The sequence below is a fragment of the Taudactylus pleione genome, unplaced genomic scaffold (genome assembly GCF_031769625.1).
Source record: "Taudactylus pleione unplaced genomic scaffold, aTauple2 ptg000482l, whole genome shotgun sequence".
NCBI lineage: Eukaryota > Metazoa > Chordata > Amphibia > Anura > Myobatrachidae > Taudactylus > Taudactylus pleione.
Window position 1 is genome coordinate 1,377,991 of NW_028284884.1, and position 23,873 is coordinate 1,401,863.

Below are 23,873 nucleotides of genomic sequence, written 5' to 3' on the forward strand. Positions count from 1 at the left end.
GGGTATATAACTGTTCCACTGGCTACAGGAAGTTGCCTGAACAATGGTTGTCTCATAGTGTGCTATTGTTGAGTTCCCGGTCCAGGTTCCTATCCATCGTTACAGCAGCAGTGTATACCATCCTTACCGGTGTGCCTCCCATCTCTGGTGAATATCCGTGCAGCAGTGTATTCCATCTCTACCTGTGTGCCTCCCGTTTCTGGTGAATATCCGTGCAGCAGTGTATTCCATCTCTACCTGTGAGCCTCCCGTCTCTGGTGAATATCCGTGCAGCAGTGTATTTCATGTCTACCTGTGTGCCTTTCGTCTCTGGTGATTCCTCGTGTAACCGTGAGTCCATCTCTACTTGAATATCTTCCTTGCTAGTGATCTACGTGTTAAGGGGTTAATACACCGCACTGTAGGCCAGCATTAGTGCCTACCCAGGCATATCCCCTCGGGCTACGGGTGTGGTGTCTCTATTCCCACGGGGCTTGGGTACCTGGCCAAAGGACCGCAACCTGCTCTCGGGGTGCAGCGAAGCCCAAATCCCGCTTGGAGGGGTAACTGGCGAACACCATCTCATGGGATACATTCCGCACCTTTGACCAGGTCTCGCCAACACTCAAGACCTGTGGATGAGGAGAACATATATCCAGGCCCCTCGTCTCCGCTTCCTCCCGCAACTTAGGCCCACCACGTCCCACATTCCAGTCTCAGACGTGACAGTTTGTTCAGGCCCAATGGAGGCTGCAGGGTCCCAAGGTACTGGGGGTCTCATTCAGACCCGCTCGCGAGCCTTGAGCGCTCGCAAGCGGGTCAATGTTTCCCAAAAGCGCATGCGCACGAAGGAGGCGCCTCCATCATGCGCATGCGCGAGATCCGAATAACGACGGGGTAGCCGTCGTTATGGGTCTCGCACCAAAGGGGGCGTGCTGTCGATGGTGATTGACAGCATGCCCCCTTTGGTGGGTGTGCCAGGAGCATGGCTGCCAAGACAGAGGCATTCCCATGGGAATGCCTATCGCCTGGGGCCGGCCCCAGTGACATCACTAGTGATGTCAGTGGGAGTGATTTTGGCTCTGATAGAGCCAAAATCACTCCAGGGCTTGCGGCAGACGAGACCCTACCGCAAGGGTCTCGTCGCAAGTCTGATGGTCGAGATGGTCTTGACCATCGCGACCATCATCATGGTTGCTCGCATAAGCTGTGGGTGGTAACCCACAGCTATGCGAGCATCCACGAGGCCGCCTCGCAAAAAAAAAACATGCCCTGATTCAGAGTGGGCGCTCATTCAGAGCGTCCGCCTCTGAATCAGGCCCTGGGTCCCTACAAGAGTTGACCTCTCAGATGGACAACCAAGAGTCGGCCCAACAACAAGTGGCTCACTACTTACAGGAGCTCTCGAGGCAACTGGTTTCTATTCAAACCATGTTGGCTTCTATTCTTCCGGCTCCCCCAGCTGCAGCCCCTGCACCCTCTCCTCCGGTTCCTCCTCCGGTGGCTCCAACTCTCAAACTCCGACTCCAGTGGGCAACCCCGGAGAGGTTTGATGGCGATCCTAGGTGGTGCCGAGGATTCATTAATCAATGCGAGATCCAATTTGAATGTCTTCCCCAGAATTTTCCATCTCGGGCAAAAGTGGCATATGTGATCTCATTGTTAACAGGAGCAGCATTAGATTGGGTCTCCCCTTTATGGGAACGGGCCGACCCCATCGTATCTTCCTATGAAGAATTTGTCTTGGCATTTAAGAGAATTTTTGATGAGCCCGGTCGCTCTGCATCAGCATCTTCTGATCTACTTCGTGTGTGTCAGGGTACTCGATCCATAGGACAGTATGTTGTTCAGTTTCAGACCCTGGCATCCGAATTAAAATGGAATGAGGAGGCCCTCAAGGCATCCTTCCTTCATGGACTTTCTGAGAGGATGAAGGATGAACTTGCCTCTAGGAATTTGCCAGAATCCTTCGCTGACGTTATTTCTCTCTGCATCAAAATTGACCTTCGTCACCGGGAGCGGTGGGCTAGTAGGGGAAGAGATGAACGGTTACCAGCTAATTCTTCATCTATGCCCACTTCAGCTAGTGAGGAGGAACCGATGCAAGTCAATAGGTCTAAGCTCACCCCGGCAGAACGTAATAGACATTTCCAGAATAAATTGTGTATTTACTGCGCTGCACCTAACCACATTTTAAAAAATTGTCCTCTGCTTGCGGGAAATGCGAGACCCTGACTGAAGTAGGAAGCATTCAGTTAGGGGTCATTCTCAAGCCATCCCAAATATCAGATAGTCTTCTACTAGTGTTGCTTTCCCATAAGTCCAAGACAAGAAGGATCCAAGAATTAATTGATTCTGGAGCCGCTGGTAAGTTTATTTCAGAAAAATTGGTTCACAATTTAGGTATCCCAGTTGTTCCCCTACCTAATAAGTTGCTACTCTCCAGTTTAGAATGTAAAACTCTGGTGGGGCCCCCCATTTCTTTTCTCTCCCAGCCTGTAGCTGTCCGAATTGGTTGTTTGCACCAGGAAATGCTGGAATTTTTTGTACTGCCTGAATCCTCCTACGAGCTAGTATTAGGATTGCCCTGGTTGAAAAGACACAATCCTGTCTTCGACTGGGATAGGATGCAAATCCTGTCCTGGGGTTCACATTGTTTCCAAAATTGCTTGACCAAGGTCATTCCTGTATGTAACCAAGCAACAGTTACTAACGCAGCAGAGAAGTCCCTCTGTCCTGAGTCTTCAAGACACCCCTCTCAACCTTGTTTGCCTAAAGTCTATCAAGATTTTGCTGACGTATTCTGTGAACAAGCAGTGGATAAACTTCCTCCGCATCGACCTTGGGATTGTGCAATCGATTTATTTCCTGGGAAAAGTTCTCCACATGGTCGTGTTTACCCCTTGTCTGTTCCAGAGACCACTGCCATGGAAGAATACATTAAGGAAAACCTTGCCAAAGGGTTTATCTGGCCATCTTCTTCTCCTGCAGGTGCAGGTTTCTTTTTTGTAGGGAAAAAAGATGGAGGGCTCCGTCCTTGCATACCGTAGATTATCGAGGCTTAAACCAAATCACCATAAAAAAATGGTACCCCTTACCTTTGATCTTCGACCTTTTGACAAAGTCCGAGGGACTCGGGTCTTCACCAAGCTAGATTTACATGGTGCCTATAACTTGATTCGAATTAAAGCTGGAGACGAGTGGAAGACCGCATTTAATACCAGAGACGGGCACTTCGAGTACCTTGTAATGCCCTTTGGTCTTTGCAATGCCCCAGCTATATTTCAAGGTTATGTCAATGAGATCTTCCGGGATATTCTTCATAAATTTGTTGTGATTTATCTCGATGATATTTTAATTTTTTCCAGAGATTTACAGAGCCATTGTCATCATGTACGAGAGGTATTGTCCCGCCTTCATGATCATCACCTTTTTGGAAAGCTTTCCAAATGTATTTTTGAGCAGACTTCGGTACCTTTCTTGGGACATATATTTTCCGGAAAAAATCTGCAGATGGACCCTGACAAATTAAAAGCAATTTCTGACTGGACTCTGCCTACTTCATTAAAGGCCACCCAGCGGTTTTTAGGATTTGCAAACTATTATAGGAGGTTTATCCCACACTTTTCTACACTGGTGGCACCCATTACCTCCCTCACGAGAAAAGGAGCCAACCCATCTAACTGGTCTGTTTCAGCAGTACAAGCCTTTCAAAAATTAAAAAACACTTTCTCCAGAGCCCCAGTCCTATGCCAGCCTCAAATAGACAAACCATTCACTGTAGAGGTGGACACATCCTCTGTTGGAGTAGGGGGCGGTATTATCTCACAATTGCCGAAGATGGGAAAACCCATCCCTGTGGATTCTTCTCCCATAAATTTTCTCCTGCAGAGAGGAATAATATAATAGGCGACCAAGAACTTTTTGCAATGCGTTTAGCCTTGGAGGAATGGCGGTATCTTCTTGAAGGGGCTAAATTTCCAGTCACGATTATTACAGACCATAAGAATCTGATCTATCTTCAAACCGCACATCGGTTAAACGCCAGACAGGCTCGATGGTCACTTTTTTTTTCTAGGTTTAATTTAAAACTTCAGTTTCATCCAGGTGTGTTGAACAAAAAAGCTGATGTGTTATTACGCTCTTTTATGACCAAGTTGGAGGAGGAGGAGTACTCTCAAGTTTGCCCCGTTCTCGACCCAATTGTTTTTGCTCCACTCAAGTAGTGTCTCTACCACCTGGGAAAATTTTTGTGCCCTCTAATTTACATAAAAAATGATGGGGTTGGGCTCATGCAACTTGTTTGCTGGTCACACCGGAATCACCAAGACCTATCAATTTCTACTTCGATCCTACTGGTGGCCTACCATGAAGAAGGATGTCACAGAATTTGTCCTATCTTGTGTTAAATGCGCTCAACATAAGACACCTCGTAGGAAGATGATTGGTCCTCTACGCCCCTTACCAATTCCAACTGCTCCATGGACCCACATCTCAATGGATTTATTTTCTGAACTACCTCGGTGCAAGGGGCATAACACGGTATGGGTAGTCGCTTTTCTAAGATGGCACACTTTATTCCACTGGTTGGTCTTCTTTCAGCTCAATTGGCAAAAATCTTTATTCGAGATATTTTCAGATTGCACAGTCTTCCAAAGGAAATAATTTCTGTCCGAGGTGTTCAATTTATAGCCAAATTCTGGAGAGCCCTGTGCAATACATGTGGAATTAAACTGAAGTTTTCCTCGGCCTACCACCCACAGACGAATGGTCAAACTGAAAGGGTTAATCAAGAGCTGGAGACCTTCATTAGGCTCTTTGTGTCATCCTCCCAGGATGATTGGGTGGACCTCCTAGCATGGGCAGAGTTTTCTCACAATTATAAGTACCATTCTTCCTATAAATCCACTCCTTTTTTTACGGTGTTTGGAAGACACCCTCGAGTTCCAGATTTCCAAAAACTCCCATCCATGGATGTTCCAGCAGTAAACAAAGATATCCAATCTTTTTCAGTTTTGTGGAGTAAAATTCATAAATCATTAAAACAATCCTCTAAAAATTACAAGAAATTTGCGGACAGGAGACGATTGGCGGTTCCACTGCTGAGAGTTGGGGACAGGGTTTGGTTATCTTCCAAGAATATTCGCTTAAGAGTACCGTCTATGAAACTTGCCCTACGCTTTATTGGGCCACATCGTGTCCTCAAGGTGATCAGTCCAGTAACTTATCAATTGGAACTTCCTCCTCAAATGAAGATTTCAAATACTTTTCACGTTTCCCTCTTACGACCTCTGGTGCTTAACCGTTTTCAGAGTTGTTCTCCCATGTTATCTCAAGTAAAAATGTTACAAGGCACCGAATTTGAGGTGGAAAGGATTCTAGATTCCTGGCACAGATTCAACACCCTTCAATATCTCATTGATTGGAAGGGCTACGGCCCTGAGGAAAGGGCCTGGATCAGAGCCTCTGATGTAAACGCTCCGCGATTAATTCATAATTTTCACAGATTTCCAGATAAGCCTGATGGGTGTTCGGTGCCCACCCTGAAAGGGGGGGTACTGTCAGGGCTCAGCCAGGGATCGGCTCTCATCTTCCGTCCCGCCGGCTTCCCCTGACATCCTGGTCGGTCAGGCAGCTGGCATGGCGGCGGGGGAGAAGCTGAGCATTCTCCCCGCATGCAGTGGCTTCCGGGTGGGCTGGTGTCTGGCATCGCAACTCTGGACATGGGCGCCGCCATGACAGTCGGCCCATGTGACAGTATCTCCATCCCAGGATAGGTGAGTGATCAGCTGATGCTGTGCATCTATCAAAGGGTTCCCCTGGGTATATAACTGTTCCACTGGCTACAGGAAGTTGCCTGTACAATGTTTGTCTCCTAGTGTGCTATTGTTGAGTTCCCGGTCCAGGTTCCTATCCATCGTTACAGCAGCAGTGTATACCATCCTTACCTGTGTGCCTCCCGTCTCTTGTGAATATCCGTGCAGCAGTGTATACCATCTCTGCCTGTGTGCCTCCCGTCTCTGGTGAATATCTGTGCAGCAGTGTATTCCATCTCTACCTGTGTGCCTCCCATCTCTGGTGAATATCCGTGCAGCAGTGTATACCATCTCTACCTGTGTGCCTCCCGTTTCTGGTGAATATCCGTGCAGCAGTGTATACCATCTCTACCTGTGTGCCTCCCGTTTCTGGTGAATATCCGTGCACCAGTGTATTTCATCTCTACATGTGAGCCTCCAGTCTCTGGTGAATTTCCGTGCAGCAGCGTATATCATCTCTACCTGTGTGCCTTTCATCTCTGGTGATTCCTCGTGTAATCTTGAGTCCATCTCTACTTGAATATCTTCCTTGCTAGTGATCTACGTGTCAAGGGGTTAATACACCGCACTGTAGGTCAGCATTAGTGCCTACCCAGGCATAACCCCTCGGGTCATGGGTGTGGTGTCTCTATTCCCACGGGGCTTGGGTACCTGGCCAAAGGACCGCAACCTGCTCTTGGGGTGCAGCGAAGCCCAAATCCCGCTTGGAGGGGTCACTGGCGAACACCATCCCGTGGGTTAGATTCCGCACCTTTGCCCAGGTCTCGCCAACACTCAAGACCTGTGGATGAGGAGAACATATATCCAGGCCCCTCATCTCCGCTTCCTCCCACAACTTAGGCCCACCACATCCCACATTCCAGTCTCAGACGTGACAAGATCCCACCAGGATCACTCGGGGAACTTTAAATTTTAGATACATCCAAGACCTGGCTAAATTAATAGACATCACCAAGATGTATGATGACACTTCTAGGTATACTGGTAAGGAACTACAGGCTTCTAAAAAGGAATTGGTACAACATAGGCTAGTGTTAAACTACCTCACAGCTGTTACTGGTGGATATTGTGTGACTTTGGCCACCCAATTTCGTGTCAAGTGTTGCACGTACATCACCAATAATACTAATGACCCCAAAGAGGTGATAGCCCGGAAAATGGATGAAATCCTTCAACTGAAGTTTCGGAAGGACCATAATAGTTCCCTGAGGTAAAGGTAGAGAAATGGTTCTCATGGTTAAACCCTGTCAAATGGTTTGTCGGTCTGGGAGAGTGGGTACAGGAGATGGTTGCTAGTATAGGTAAGCTCCTTATTCTTATAATTGTTGTCATTTTAGTAATTGGTTTATGTGTCAGATGTGTTCTTACTGTGGCAAGGGGTGGAAAATGTCCCACCAAGTTAAACCGTGAAAATGAAATCATGATGGTGGTGAATGGTAGTGGTATAGGTACTAAGATTGATAAAGAATTGTATTACAATCCTGAAATTGAATGTGCCATCAGATAATAACATGTGAATAGGCTTGGTCATGTATAATAAAATGTATTGTAAATGTTCTGTTAAAACATCATAGATAATGTAGTCTCAATTCCCCCCCAAACTTCCTTTATAGGGTTGTTTTACCCTTTTCCTGAAATGCATTATTAACGGCTCAATGACCGTGTTGTGTCATACCATTTAGAACATTGAATACTTATTTATTATGCATGACTAAAAAGGTTGAATAGAATGTGATAGTTTTATGTTTGCTATCAATGGGTGGACTGTCAAAGTCAAATAATTGGATATGACCGCTTGCAATTATTATCTGACGATCTAATCATCTATGGTTTGATGATGGGTTACCAGGACACTACTTTGCGCTGGCACAATCTGATGCACACAAATGCGATTCCACAATGCACACACATAAATTTATATGCATACACATAGACGCTCATATGTGTATCCACATGCGTACACATAGACGCTCACATGCGTATTCACATACATACATATGAACACTTCCTATGGAATCGGTATGAAGTTCGATTCCTGGCAGTGGCAGCCCGACAGATGGACAGATCCCGGCAGCCTGACAGCGCTGGAAATCCTGATCGTCCTCAGATAAGTATATACTAACCTAACCCCCCTATCCCTCCTTAGGGGTGCCTAATCCTAACCTCCCCCCCAAGTGCCTGACCCTAATCCCCCCTGTAAGTGCCTAACCCTAACCCCCGCTGCCTAAACCTAAGTCCCCCGGGGGGTGCCTAGCCCTAAATCCCCCCCGGGGGTGCCTAATCCTAACCCTCCCTCCCCCTAGCCTAACCCTCCTGGGGGGGTGCCTAACCCTAAGTCCCCCCCGGGTGCGCTAAACCTAACCCTCCCCCCACAGCTGTCTGCTCGTGGCGCCCGGCATCCCTTCAATCAGGATGCCGGGCACCTGTCTCCCGGCATCGGGAAAATGACAGGCGTCTAGATATAGATGCCTGTCATTTAACCCACGCCGGGATAAAGCAGTCGGGAAGCCGGCTGTCGGGATCATGTCAGCCGGTTTCCCGTTTGCATCCCCTCTCTATTTCAATATATAGATGCACATATGCGAACGCATACATATAAAATGGTTCCCACACATTATATGTTAATAACCAGAGTTATTAAAGGTTTTGTTTGTTAATAATTATGATGTAATATGTACTTAAGAGAGATCTAAGGTTTAGAATATAGTGGACATGTCATGTTTCGTATCATACTAAATCCCTGTTTATTTGCAGACATCCGTTTCTATCAGCAAGGAAATCGCATCATGCGTCCGCTAGTTATGGATGATAGGGAGTTATTGCTTAGAATGTTATTACTTATGTGCAGTGTTGTAGCCAGTTTTAACCAGTTGTTCGGCGGGAAGCTACACAAAGAGACTGTTGCAGAACTGAGCCATGCCCCCTGATGACACCGTATGAACGGACCAATGATCAGATTATCCAGAAGCAAGAACCAATGGAAACTTGTCAACTAGTCCCTTTGTTAACTCTGAACTCTGTAAGGTATATGAGCTGTGTCCCGATCTCAGTGTTCAGACATCCTCTTTGATGATCACAGACTTCTGGATTGATGACTGTATGCTGGGACCAGTGCACATGCGTATGTATCGGCTGGTACTATTTTATTGCTTTTTACTCTAAATGTTAAATCTTTCATCGTGTTACTTTTTCTTTACATAAATAACATTTGTGCTTTGGAACCACACGATTGGATTGGAAAGCAATTCTTTCTTAAGTGACGTGCAACGCTAAATAGCGACTAGCAACTATTACGAATCAATAGTGTCAAAACCAATTCATATTTGCATGGTAGAATGTTACCTGTGATTTTTTACCATTTTATATTGGTTTTTTTATCTGTGCTTACTACAATTTTATATAATTTTTTTTTAAATGTCATGTAAATAAAATGTGTACATGTTTACCTCTCTACCATATAGACTATTACATGTTATAACTCTAGTTTGCACCAAAAAGGTACAAAACCCTCACCCTCTATCTTACTTCCAATTTGGTGGCACAGGAAAGACCACCAGTACCCTAGGTTGCATCAGAGTGCTATGTCATAAGAGACTTTGCTACAGTACTTTGCGAATGTACTTCATTTACATAGGTGCAACTAAGGGGTGCACGGACCACCCATTAGCCTTGTTCACCGTGTTGCTGCCAATCCGCCATATTTATTAATGTAATTAATGGCCGTCCGGTCAGGAACGCGTTAACTGGACTGCATTGCCCGCACCTGACCTGGAGGACCTTCTGCTCCCCAGCTCCGCCTCCACTGCGTTACAATAATGGGATCCAGCAGATGTAGGAGCATGCGTCGTGACGTCATGACGCCAGGCCATGTGCTCACTTACTTGCTCTCATGCATTGCTGTGAAGAGGAGCGGAGGAGCTATGCAGCAACGCCTGGAGGAGGACGCCTCACCCAGCGACCACGCCAGAGTCAGACTGTGTGTCAGTGACAGACTGACAGCTGTCTGTAGAATAGAATAGAAGAGGGGATCAGATGACAGAGAGCTTGATTAAAGCAATTTAAATTGCCTTGATTTCCCCAGGTAAGGCATTTTTTTTCTGGCTGCATCTTGCAGGGGAGGGGGTGATTTGTATGTAGTCTGTAATGGCAGAAACCCCTATTTTTAATATTTTTTTTTATTACAAATTTTTCTCACTATAATAAAAGGGTCAACCTGTTTATTTTTATTTTTTTTATATTTTTAAAGGCTGCATCTTCTATCACCAATCCATATTATTATTTTCTTGTCTACTCCTTAGAGGCTGCTAAAGGGACAGGGGGGAGGGGAGCATAATGTGTAAGGGGCATTACTGTGTGTGGCATATTGTGTAAAAGGCATTACTGTGTGTGGCATAATGTGTAAGGGGCTTATTGTGTAGCATAAAGATATAGGGGCATTACTATGTGGCATAATGTTATGAGGAGCATTACTGCATGGCATAATGTTATGAGGGGCATTATTGCATGGCATGTGTAAAGGGCATTGCTGTGTGGCATAATGTGTAAAGGGCATGACTTCATGGCATAATGTGTAAAGGGCATTACTGCGTGGCATAATGTTTAAAGGGCATTACTAGGCATTAGTGTTTGGCATATTGTGTTATAAAGGACATTCCTGTGTGGAATATTGTATAAGAGATACTATGATGTGTGGCATAATGTTTGTAATGACTACGAATGTGTGATGTAACGTGAATAAGGGACATTACTGATGCGTAATTTGAATTGGGGGTACTATTGTGTGGTCATGCCCCTTCCCAGTGAGACCACACCTGTTTTTATCAGCGTGCACACTCTCCCTGCTTCAGTTGTGAATGGGCACCAATTCTCTTTATGTACTCATATCACATGTAGGATTCCCCTCAGTGTCCCTGCCCTCACCCACCCTGTAACTCCCCCTCAGTGTCTTTGCCCTCACCCTCCCTGTAACTTCACCTCAGTGTCTCTGCCTTCACTCTCCTTGTAACTCTGCCTCAGTTTCTTGCCCTCAAAAGGGACTAATTAGTCGTGTCACGAGGACACGCCCCTTTTCAGAAGCTCGCTGCAGGCACTCTCTGTCCGCATTTAGTGACCTGCCCTTTCCTGTTGTGGCATGAACACTAAAAGGGATAACGTTAAAAATCTTTGCTGCCTAAATAATGATCACAATACAGTGCCAAACTTCCAAGGAGACATAAGTTCTGGCAATTGGTTGGAACTGGGACCACCCATTACCAAATGTCTAGTTTCACCTATGTTCATTTGATAGTCTGCTTAATACTCACATGGCGGCCAAATAGATGGAAAATCTAAAAACATAGTAAATGTACAGTACAGAAATACAAAATGTAAACACTGCTATAAATGCATGCCTGCTTTAAAGTTTATTTTTTGACATGTACAATTGTATAGTGTTCCCTCTAGCTCCAGCAGCAGGCAGGGTGCCGGAGCTAGAGAGGGAACTTCTGCGTGCGGGGGCGCCCAGCGTCTATTCACTGGCGTTGACCGGGTCACCACACATTTCCCCACCCGCGGGACACTGCGACCTACGGGTGAAGACGGCAAACGCAGGCTGTCTTAGCGGGGCGCTGCGCGGTGAGGGCAGGGTGCAGCGCCCCGCTAAAACAGCCTAGTGGGAACGCTAAATGTATGTACTTGCAGGATTGCTTTTACATAATCTATACTTTTGGAAGGGCTGCATAACATCACTTGCGGCTCACAGGTGGAGACATTGCATTGAATCATAATTACATCTAATTGCATCCACTATTTTGTACTGACACCAGTGGCCACATTCAGACAAAGATTCTGTGCTTCCATAGGGATTGTACACACTCTGATGATGCAACCGATGGTGCATCTTGATACGCACAGCGGCGGATTAGCTCAGCAGCCGATAGGCGTCTCCAAATCCCATTGGCTGTGGCATTAGCATAAAAACGCAGTTGGGGCTACAATAGCGTGAACTTCTAAATCAGGCCCAATATGGCTTCAAGAGGTTCCCAAACTGGGTGCCGCAGGGCACTTTCAGGAATGCCACAGGTTGGTGGTCTAGGACCAAATACAAAAGATGATGGGTAAACACAATTTACTTAATTTAATATTTTTATCTGACTTTCTCAATAAGAAACTTCTGGCCTAGGGGTGCCGTGAAAAAAATGCTGATACTCTAGGGTGCTGTGATTCAAGAAATTTGGGAAATACTGGTTTATACCAACATTTTATATGCAGGCTTCACTGAATGTGTCTATGCAATTGGAGTTACAGAAAGTGTAAGTGGGTCTCAAGGTGAGAAACTGAATATTGTTTTGCATGCATTGTAATAATTCTTGTTATTACAGGTTGAGTCTCCCATATCCAGATATTCCGAAATACGGAATATTCCGAAATACGGAATTATTTTGGCATGACTGAGATAATGAAACCTTTGATTTTTGATGGTTCAATGTACACAAACTTTGTCTAAGGCACACATTATTAAAAATATTATATAAAATTACCTTCAGGCTGTGTGTATAAGGTGTATATGAAACATAAATGAATTTCATTTCTGTACTTAAACTTTGCTTGAGCCACAAAATTATTGAAAATATTGTATAAAATATCAGTCTGCCGTGCACCGCTTTGCATTATGGGAGTGACGTCATGACGTCACTCCCATTACCCACTGCGGGAGCCGGAAGATGTCCGGCTCTGGTAGTGGGAGCAGCAGCCGATGAGAGTCTGTCTGACTCTCATCAGCTGCTAAAGCAAACACACAGCTGCCGGCTCCGGCGGCTGTGTGTTTGTCACTGTGTAGTGCTGAACGAACTCAGTCCGGTCAGCGCTACACACGCGGTGCAGCTGTGTCACAGAGACACAGTCTGCCCGAGGCCCGCATGGTACGCAGCTGAGACGCCCTTCACTATGTGGCGCCTTACGCAGCTGCGTACCATGCGTAACGGGAGAACTGGCCTGGGGGAGGGTTAGGTTCAGGGCTCCCGGGTGGGACTTAGGCACCCCCCCCGGGGGTGGGGGGGGGGTTAGGGTGTGGCATGCGGCCATTCATACTGATTCCATTTTCAATTAATGTGCCAATTTGCTTGTCCCATTTACATGCACTAGTCCTGTATGTGTATGCTCATACAAGTTATTTTGGAGAGTCAGGTAGTACTCAAACTTTCCCCAAGGAAACCCCCAATGGTCCCCGCAAGGACTTACCTTCAACTGGAGACTGACTCAAGTTGAGGCACTGTGCTGAGAAGAAAGACAGAAAAGGTGAGGTTGTCTAACAGTGAGTTTTTCTGCCCCTCTCACCATTAGGTGCATTGAGGGACAGGGGCTATACGGAGATCATTAGATAATTACCTTATTTGATTTAAATATACAATAAAGTGGTATGACTGTACATACAATAAAATAGAAAAAAAACAACATTTCAGTAAATATTACAGACGAGTGAAACGTCTATATTTCTACTAAAGGCAAATTTGCAAATAAGCAAACAAAAAAAATATAGCCTGAGCTTAAATCCAAGCACATCAGCCAAGTTTATCCCATGGCCTGTCACTCCAGAATCTGCAGGCCACTGTGTGGACACTTGCAGCATCACCTACAGCATCGTTGGCATAAGAATGTGTTAACAGCTATGGTATCAAAGAGGCAGTTCTCCCCAACCAACAGTTGCATACTGCCATGTGCTGCCCTTAGTATATTATTATTATTAGCAGTTTATTATATAGCGCAGCATATTCTGTTGCACTTTACAAATGGAAATAACATTAATGGAACCAAACTGGGTAGTAACAGACAGACATAAAGGTAAGAGGGCCCTGCTCGCAAGCTTACGATCTATAGGGAAATAGGCGGTAATACACAAGGATAGGTGCTACATATTGCAAATTGGTCCAGTCAGATTGCAGAGGTTATTGGTGGGCTATATAATCAAGTCACACAGGAAAGTTGACCTAGGGTCAGGGGAATGTGAAATTGAAGAAAGAGAAAATATGTGAGGGTATGTGTAGCTTGTAAGAAGGGATGTCATTAGAAAGCTTCCCTATGAAGGTTTTGTAGGCGGTTTTCCGGAATCTGATAAGCTTGTCTGAAGAAGTGAGTTTTCAGGGAACGCTAGACAGTGAATAGACACTCCACAAGTCTATCTCAGCCCACTACTTCCTAGCTAAGGCCCTGCAGGCTAACATACCCTCCCGGGACCCAACCAATCTACTTCTGGACCCTGACCCTACACGGCAGCCCTATGAATGTTTGGCCCAATTTCTCTATACAGTGGATCCATCTATTCCTGTTTCAAGCTTGTGGCTCCATGTGTCTATAGTTGATTGTAGGGTTGAAAATCTTGGTGCTTACTGAGCTTCATCTTAAAAGAACAGATTCTCTTCCAGTCAGTTTCAGCTTTTTCCCGCCACATAGGTAATATTTCCATCTTGGGTCCTTGGACATCAGATGGGGCCTGCACTTCTCCATTTATTAAGCAAGTACCATTTCAGAATTCTACTGCTCTATTCTGGGGCTTGCTCTCCTACATATAATTAATATTTGTGGACATTGATTAAGCTTGCAACTAATATCTCCTGTATTCTAGTTGTGTGTTTAAGAATTTCTATCATTTTAAGAAAAAAGACCTGTTAACTTTACTACAGTACATATCGACTTTGCTTATAGGCTGTCTATAGCAAACCTCTGACTTAAATCTCCATCACTTGAACTTGGGGGGGAGGGCACTAAACACCATCAATCCTGTGACACTGACCTTTCTTATATCACGAAACAGAAGGTAGAGATATTTCTTTGTAGAGAACAAAGAAATATATCAAAAAAGGACAAATGAGCCTTGGGCGGGGCACCCTTTAAAAGATAATGTAAATAATTTGTGAGTGATATGGTGACAATTTAGCTAAAACTTAACATTTATTGTTACCTAAAATAAGGCTCTCTCATGAGAGTAATTCCAATAAGGAACAAATAACATAGGACACAATAGACACTCACAGAGAGTGTATGAGAGCATTGAAAAAATAGCAAATAAAATAAACAATATAAATCAGTGCGGTGAATCAGCCTTGTATGTGAAGTAGACAAAAGGTTGCAAATTAAGGTTCAATCATCCTATCATAGGATTAGTATGTAATGCGACCATTCATATATAATGTAAGCAATCAGAAAAGTATTGTCTAAAAAGACAGCAGTATTGTCTAACAAAACAGAAGGCGAAAATATACAACAGACCTCAAATCCCCAGTCCTCAAATGAAAAATTCATAGAGAAACTGAGAGGATACACTTCAAAAAAAGTTTAAGTACAATTGAAATGATTCTAAGCATCTTGATAGGGGAACCTAAATAAGTGTGAGTATCATCAATTGTATGCAGTCTGATTAGTTACATCTGGCAGAATAAGAACATAAATTAAATCATTAATTTGTAGTAATTCATTAGAAAAATACATGGATCTTAAGATGTAAGAACAGGATACACAAATCAAACTTTCCAAGACCGGTCTTGGATCAGCATCTCAGTTCTACCTGCGACATAAATCACTTATAATAATGTTCACTGCATATACTAAAAGTACTAGTTGACACACAAGTTAAATGCACAATAGAGATTAGAATTATATAGTGTTATTGCACCGATCAAATCAACACACCAGTGAAGAATCTCTGTCACCTAAAAAGAAAATAAAGTTTGTGAGAATATATAACGTCCCAATAGTGAGATCGCTGATTTAGGTATGTATTATCATAATTTCACATTTATTCATGTGTGATATTTTAAGCATTACCAAGTAATTTCAATTAGTAAGGGTGTCATATACTTGAACAAGATGTTTTACCAAAGTGGTAATGAAAAAAGTAAGGTCTGGAATAAATGGACGTGCAGTAACTTCTACTTTCCCCCATCTAAATCAAAAGGGGGATGAGAGAGTGACTACAGCGTATATGCCAGATGAAACAATAGACAGCGCTTCTGTTGTCTGAGATAGTAGCTGTGTCTCTCCCCTGATACTAAAAGGCATTGCAGGGGGAGTCAAGCGCTAGAAACTCAGATGAGAGAGCGCTAGTAGAATGACAGGAAAGTACCTGTAGGAAGAGCCTGTTCAATAAGACTGCAATGAGGTGCGTGCAGATGTGCAGAAGCCTGGAGCCAGTGTTGTGCCAGATTGAGGGCAAGCTGGCCATGGAGGTGATAGGGGTGGCCAGAAGATTCCGGGGATAAAAGAAAAGGAAGCTACAAGTGAGAATGATTATAAACAGAAAATTTTAAATTGACAGGCCCGAGCAGCGCCCCCTGCCGTGCGGAGACACATGTCGCAACTCCCTAGTTACGGCCCTGTGTGGGAGTAGCATGCTTCTGGACAAGCACTTAATCTTGGTTCTGATAGGCAAAAAAGATTATAATTGTCCATGACTGATGATCTCGAGGATTCTGAATTATGAGGCTAAAATAAGGGTCCTTGACGACTACAGAAGATTTGCTGATTTGCATTACAAAAGGGAAAACCTCTGCTCATTAAAGATTTCACCTCTGAGATTTCTCCATTGAGATTGTCAATAAACACAAAATAATTAAATCCAATCTGCAAATACATATTTGAAAACAAAACACAATTCTCTCTATTCGGCAAGACCACATACGATAGTAGATAGTAAAGATTTTCTCTATGAAACTTTGAATGATGCTGACAGATACTTTAACAGGTCAAAAATCTGAACTTTAGCTGAATTGCTTTAAGTTTCTTCAATCAGCAAATGCTAAGAGAAATGCTACTATTGGAATCCCACATCCTGCCATATTTGACATCAATTGAAATGTTCTTGTTAACTTTATTATGATTTACTTTCTTGTTTGTCTATTGCTACTGATCAAATTGGCAGTTGACTCACTTTGCTCCACTGGCTGGGACTACTATGGTTAAGTCCCTACTATTATCACTTTTTCTGCGGTTGATTTACAGTAGATCAAAACAGTGATTCACTACCAATCTATTGATCACTATCTTGCTCAATTTTGGGCCTACCAAAGCAGCATTAGGGATTTAAGGCACACATGAAAGAAACTGGACTGCTGAGGATAGTATTGCCCTATGTGACACGTGGATCGCAGTTCATGTCTCCACTCCCTGGGTGGAATGGATGACACATCGCATTTATAATGCGATGCATTCACCCACTTATCGCAAGCATACCAGCATTTGATAACGCTGTATGCTTGAAAAAAAATCACAAAGGACAGTTCTCCTGGTGTCCTTTGCGATGAAGACCTTTCAGGTTTATGACCCAGAAGTCCTTCTGCACATACGTTGAGTGAGGCACGCGCTGCGGGAGGTGCTGGGAGGGATCCATCTCAGGGGGAGTTGCAAATATAAGCCCATAGACTTCTATCGGGCAATGCCATCTAAAGATGGCAATGTAAGTGCAACGGAATATGCTACGCTATATAAGAAACTGTTAATAAATAAATGTCCACCACATCCAAGCCCCAGAATGTATCGCATTCCAGAGCTTGGTGCTTATACGGTAAGTAGCCAAACCACTGAAAGCGTAATTATGGATGTTTCACTGCAAAATCTGTAACAATGCATTACGCCCCACATGTAAACTGCTATTTTGCTCATGACTCCTTGATACATCATTTTAATAACAAATTGATAGATCACAATGACAGATATGTCATCTATTATATGACTATAGACAATATATACTATAATAAACTTGCATGCACCTAAACACCTGATCACACTAAAAAAAAAAACATAACATTTTCTTGCAAAGTGTCCGCACTCAGTATTGCTCGCACCAAAGTGTACTCACAACATAAATTACAAAACAATGCCATTAATAAGGCCAGTTATAAGCCAGGCTAAGCAACTCTATGACACTCCCCCATTTGAACAAGCCTAGTGTCAATATGATTAATAGAAAAGTAAATTTCACAAGTGAGGTAATAAGCCAGGGAACTTGCCGTAATTTGGTGGAACCAAGATGACATATTTAATCATCAAGTCCCTGGAAGGGTGGCTTGCTCTTCCAAGAGTCTGGGAGACTCCCCGAATTTCAGGATGTACATTCATTTATACATCATAAAAATACTGTGAACACAAACTTATAGCAAGAAAGTACTCTTATGTAAACTTATTTTATGCATGATGAAGAGTTTATCTCATTTTGAGATCCATTTATCATGTTAATTATCGGGGGTTGGGTGGTCCCCAATAATTACATACCCTACTCGCTGCCAGTAGCAGCAGTGGATACAAAATACTGAAGCAATTCAACATTGCTTTAGTGCAGAGACAGCTAATCCTAAAATCAGCTGTCCCCACGATTCCTACACTTAGAACTGTGGAGTCTGACTCTGCAGTGCTAGTGCGCAAGCTTGAACTGGGGTTCACACATGCATACAATATGACCCTGCGTCCGCGGAAGGAGATGGACAGGGGAGGAGGGAACTGATTGGATCTCTCTTTGCAACACTGGACCTCCTTTCCATAGGAAGATGATGAAGGTTCCCGCTGTCAAGCTCCAAAAGTATAGTATTTTCAGAGCTTGATAAATGTAATACTATTGTATGGTGACAGTGGGACAATTCGGGACTGAAAGTTAAGCAGGAGATATCCATGATAGTTCCTTCGTTACGGTGATATCTCCTTCATTAACTTTATAATGTATGACACCGATACTTAATTTCTACAATAGAAGGTGAAAATGAACAGTTTCACCTACTTTTGTAGAAATTAAGGGATGATGAATAAATCCCCTTTGTGTGGCTGTGGATGAGTCAAAAAATAAATAAGATCTGTGTACTTCACTAGTAAAAATAATTGCTGAAATTGTCACCATTTCAGCTCAACGAGCATGTACTGACAATGGCACCCACATGGAGCCACATTAACACAAGCAGGTGAGACTTTCTGTGCACTCATTGGGGCTGATGCTGAGTTAAATGAATGCCTGTTTGCAGAGTGTATCTTCGTGTTTTTGCTCTGTGCATGCTCTGGACCTGAGTGTACACAAGTATGAGCAAATGCAAAAGTAGTATTTAATTTGCAACGCCACTTGCGACTGCGCAAGCATAACTGCGCAGTAACATGGCTCTTGTGAATGCAAAGTTCAGTGAGAGTGCGCCGATGGAGCTGCGGTGTTTGCAGAGTTGGACAAAAGCGTAAAATGCCTGTTACCATGTGAATCATTTCCATAATATACTATAGCCTGGTGCAAGTGCACAGTGATAATGATGGCTAGTAGCAAACCAAGAATATGTATAGTGGGCCTGATTTACTAGAGATCGCTATTGCGTTCGCAGCTGTGATTATGCACGCAGGTCTGCTGCGAAAATATGCTAATGTCTGCAATGCAAAGTCAGCATAGACCCCCCACTACCGCTTTCGTACGGGTGTAGTAGGTATTACCGCCGGACGCATGGCCGGCGGTTCAAATTCCGACAGCGGCAGCCCGGCAAGGGTGAAAATCCTGATTGTCCCTAAGGTAAGTATCACTAACCTAATTCCCCCCCCTAACCCTCCCTTAGGGGTGCCTAACCCTAACCTCCCCCCAAAGTGCCTAACCCTAATCCTCCCTCTAAGTGCCTAAACCTAACCCCCCTTCCCCGCTGCCTAAACCTAAGTCTCCCAGGGGGGTGCCTAATCCCCCCTGGGGTGCCTAACCCTAACCCCCCCTTCCCCTAGCCTAAACCTAACCCTCCTGGGAGGGTGCCTAACCCTAAGTCCCCCCGGGAGCCCTAAACCTCCCCGGAGCTGCCCGCATTCGGCGCCCGGCTTACCTTTGTTTGGTATTCCGGGCGTCGGTCTTCCGGCGTCTGGTTAATGACAGGCGTTGAGTTTTCGACACCTGTCATTAGTACCACGCCGGGATTAGAAAGTCTGGAAGCTGGCGGTCTGCATTTAGACCATCGGCTTCCAAACTACATCCCCTTTCGTACATCCGTAAAACCGTACAATTCCGGGAGAGTCAGCAACTATGGTGCATGCCCAATTCGTCGTTTACAGATGTCGCTGATTGGATCCCTCTCACAGCAATCCCCGAATAGAAGCCATAGCGTAACCCACCGCATCCAAGCTCCGGAGTGCATTGTATTCCGGGGTTTGATGCATATGAGAAATGTGGTCAAACCCGCATTTTGGGGGTTTGACCGCATTTCTCCCCTTGCTGCATCCCGCTCAATAAGAGGCATATTTATCACTTATTGGGTTTTAGACCCAATAATTGTAATTTCTTATCGCCACTATTTGTGGCAGTAAGAAATCATGTACCGCCCAAATGTATCAAAACTCACATCCAGGGACGGGCTCCAAAAGAAGCCTGTGCCTGCAGTGTGTACAAAGTGAAGTGATCGCATTAGCGGTCAATTAATTTCTATATCAGGTCTTCACAACGCTACTGTGCATGTGCAAGCCGCTGACCATCCCTGTTACTTTTGCAAATTGTAGCCCGTAGGCTACAGCCTCAGAAGCCATTTTCCAGATGGGGTTAGCTGCCTGGGCCAAACTCCATAGAAGCTTTCCGGAGTTTGGTAAATCTGACAGCTTTGCAGCTTTTCCCCCACAGAAACCTATGGCCCATAGGCTATAGGGGCTGCTTCTGCTGTTGGAATTGGAGGGACCACAGGAGATATCAGAGCTATTTGCTGCGGTACCTCCTTGTTTCATTGGGGTGATACTTAATATTTGCGGGTATCCCCCTGAAAAAAAATTGGTGTTTTCAGCAGTTATGAATGATAATAAACAGGCCACAAAAAACTGTGGGAGACACAAACGTTTGGCAACAGTTCACTTTTAAATTAAAGTACATTTCACATGCAAATGTACTATGTAGTTAAAACATGAACTTCCTACACTATACATAAACAGATCAAATAAAACCCACACTCAGCTTACATGGATGGTGTGTGCTTACTAAAGGGATTATACATATCTGAGCTTTAGCAAAACATATTTAGAAAAAAAACAAAACACGTTGTATTTATAAACCATTATTAGCATAACTAGCAAATGGATATAAATAATTCCCCACAGAACTGTAAGAGCAGCAGCGTGATGTAACGGGAAGGATGTGCAGTGAATGAATGAACCACCAGGGCAGCCTCGTAGGACTCTTGCTGGCAATTCCATATTAGGGAAAGAGACAGACATGCTTTGCTTGACAAGAGAAATGGAATAAAAATAGTAAGAAAAAAAAGACACCGTGTAAAAATAAAGCTACTTTAGTAACGTGTGCTACAGTAGTGCAGAGAAGCGTGCTCCGGGCGTCACAACGAGCGTGGAAAGCCGTGACCACAAGCGCTGATGCGGTCCCTCATGTGCTCTATACAAGTGACGCTGTTAGAAACATGGCGCATAGTTGCGGGCATACAAACTTATCAGGGAAGACATGAAAGTTCCGTACACGTAATGTCTTTGCTGTCGGAGAAGGAGAGGAGGGTGGAGAGTCCGACTGGGATATCCGCGATCTGGGGAAATCCTTAGATCGGCTATACAGTGAGGACATCTTGCGCCTATAGAAAGTCCCGAGCAGATTCCAGAGTCGCCTTCCTGGGCACAGCAGATTAAGGTGTGCAGTCACACAGTGTAACAGTATGCTAAGAAATCCAGCTCGTACACAGCAGACGGGCTCAATTAAACCACCACTAAAAACATCCAAAAATAAATGAAATAAGAGGTGAGAGGAGTTACAGGCTGAAGGGAGGGAACGGGAGCTACAGTATGTGTGACAACGTGAAAGGAATAGGACGAGACTGGAAATACCAGGACGCAGCAAGCTTTCCAGCTGCTGAACATTTTTTCCGGGAGGAGAAGCCAGGAGGATACACAAGAGTAATAAACACAGACATATAGGGCAAAGGCACGCCTCTCATGGGTGGGCGCACTGGGAGGTGCCAGGTTATAAACTCGCATTAGTTATCTCCTTAGCTACAGTATTTATTTTACTGGATCGTAAAAGGATTGCTATACTATACAAATGAACCACGTGGAAGAAAGAGATAATTATCCGTTATGGTGTATAAAGAATATATTATTTCCCCCCCCAAAATTACATTAAATAAGATACAAAAGAATTCGTACAGGACTTGGAATAGAGAAGACAACACACATTCACGGACAAGAGTCGGCAGGAAAGAATCAGGCTCTGTCAGTACACGCAATTATTTCTTCCACCCAATAATTATCTGATGAAATATAATATGCAGGTTTACACATGACCTACTGATACTCAGCCTTTAGTTTATACACATAGACTCGGCACCAAACAGTGCATTGCTTGCTTTCAGTAGTTTCTAACAATTCAGCATCATATATAATATAGTGTACGTTGTTATTCCTTGGAGTTTGCACAGATATGCACATTATTGCAGAGATACGCATCAAACGCTTTCAGCTATGCAGAGGCAACATAGGGGGATGATGACTGATAGAGTACAGAAAATACAAAACTATCCATCGAGAATCAATGCAACGCTGAGTGTAGTCTGTACATACCCAGCTGCTCCTCAGACTCTCTGCGCTGCGCAATGCCTTCTCTCCACTATGCAAAGCAAATCCCTCATAAGCCTGTGATCTCCACAGCCAGCGGTTCTCAGCCATATCTCAACTGCTCCACATCTACCCCAGGTGTCCAAGCTGTCAAATTATACTGTAGGTGTATTTACACTAAGCAAGCAGCCCTCTAAATAGTGTTTCCTGTGTCAGGTGTGTCTGTCATTTCATCTCCTCCCCCCATTATACCTGCAGATTAAAGAGTTAGCTAATTACTATGTGTCATTGTATTACATTTACTATCACCATGTAAAAAAAAAAAATAAATAATGATCTTAAGCCTTTTTTTGCCACTGTTCCCTTGCCTGACAAGAAACTAAATAGATAGTAAGGCAGCACAGTGCTTAGCTTTGTTGTCTCACATTGCTGAGGTCATGGGTTCTATTCTTTGCAGTCACTATCTGTATGGAGTTTGTATGTTCTTCTAGTGTACATGTGTATTTTCTCCCACAGTCCAAACACATACTGGTATAGTCAATTGTTTCTGTAAAGAAATCATTTCTTAACCAAACGCATTAGGGTCAAGGGACTATGTATTAATAATTGCGGAATTGCCACGATTATTAGGGTACCTTTTATCGGGTGATATTTTCATATTTAATGGAAATATCCCACTATGTACCAAGGTCAACTCACAGGGACAGCAATTGTGATAACCGCTGTCCCTGCGAGTTACATCCTCGCATATTGTAGACATTTTTCACATGCACATAGGGTCAGGTGCATCCGCCGTCGGCTGCAAGCTTTCCTGCTTGCAAGCCTCCATAGACTTAAAGCAGTTTACACCATCTGAAGATGGTGTAAACTACGTGGAGTTTGGTACATAGGGCTGAGATCGTAGTCCCCTTTGATAATAATGCAGTGCTAAATAGCATTCTGACTGAGATTTCTGTAAAATCTCCCTCACTGTGCAATTGATACATAGGAACAATTCATAAAATTATGCAGACACTGCAGTTTCTACATAATTTAATGAAAAATAAGCTTGATAAATAGGCCCCTTAGACTGTAAGCTCCTCTTAGGCCTGGGATGATGTGCATGATTAAACACTGTCTGCCTAGTACGACATCATATGTTAATGCAATACAAATAAATTATAGTAGTAATAATATTTATAATAAAAATGTATCCTTTCCTTGTATTTGAGTTCTTTTGTGTGATTTACCAAACACCTAGCAGTCAACCTGACCTATTTTTTTGAAAAGATATTTAAAACCGAGGAGCGTATTTATCAGTGTAGTTTTCCTAAAAACATGCGGAAATGAGGCTTTCCATATTTTCACCTCTTATTCGTATCATGCACATCAGAGGGGAAAAGGGGATGTGTAAGAGCAGAAGGAGGTGGAGCAATGTCGTAAGAGTTAAAAATAAAAAAAAAGACAATCACAGAATCTTATCTCAGTGTACTACAGTGTGCTTGAGGGGTAATGAGAACCATCAAGGGAAAAACCAAACCTACCAAATAGGTTGCATACCTTGAGAGGGTTGTATCAGGACATTGTGCATGTGCC

General features: G+C 43.9%; 1 protein-coding gene across 4 annotated transcripts in view; it reads right to left on the reverse strand.

The window, feature by feature from the left end:
- The window catches only part of LOC148502816 (protein phosphatase 1 regulatory subunit 12B-like), a 107,006-nt gene extending 84,597 nt beyond the window's left edge, over nt 1-22,409 (reverse strand). For 2 of the 4 annotated variants that reach the window (XM_088449332.1, XM_088449331.1), the window contains exon 1: nt 21,214-21,579. In XM_088449332.1, coding sequence (XP_088305458.1) covers nt 21,214-21,315 — 102 coding nt within the window. In that variant the 5' untranslated portion in view covers nt 21,316-21,579. Of the gene's footprint in view, nt 1-21,180; nt 21,580-22,304 lie in introns of those variants that run through there. The other 2 variants (XM_088449330.1, XM_088449329.1) reach the window with 2 other exon arrangements.
- Nucleotides 22,410-23,873: the final 1,464 nt, after the last annotated feature.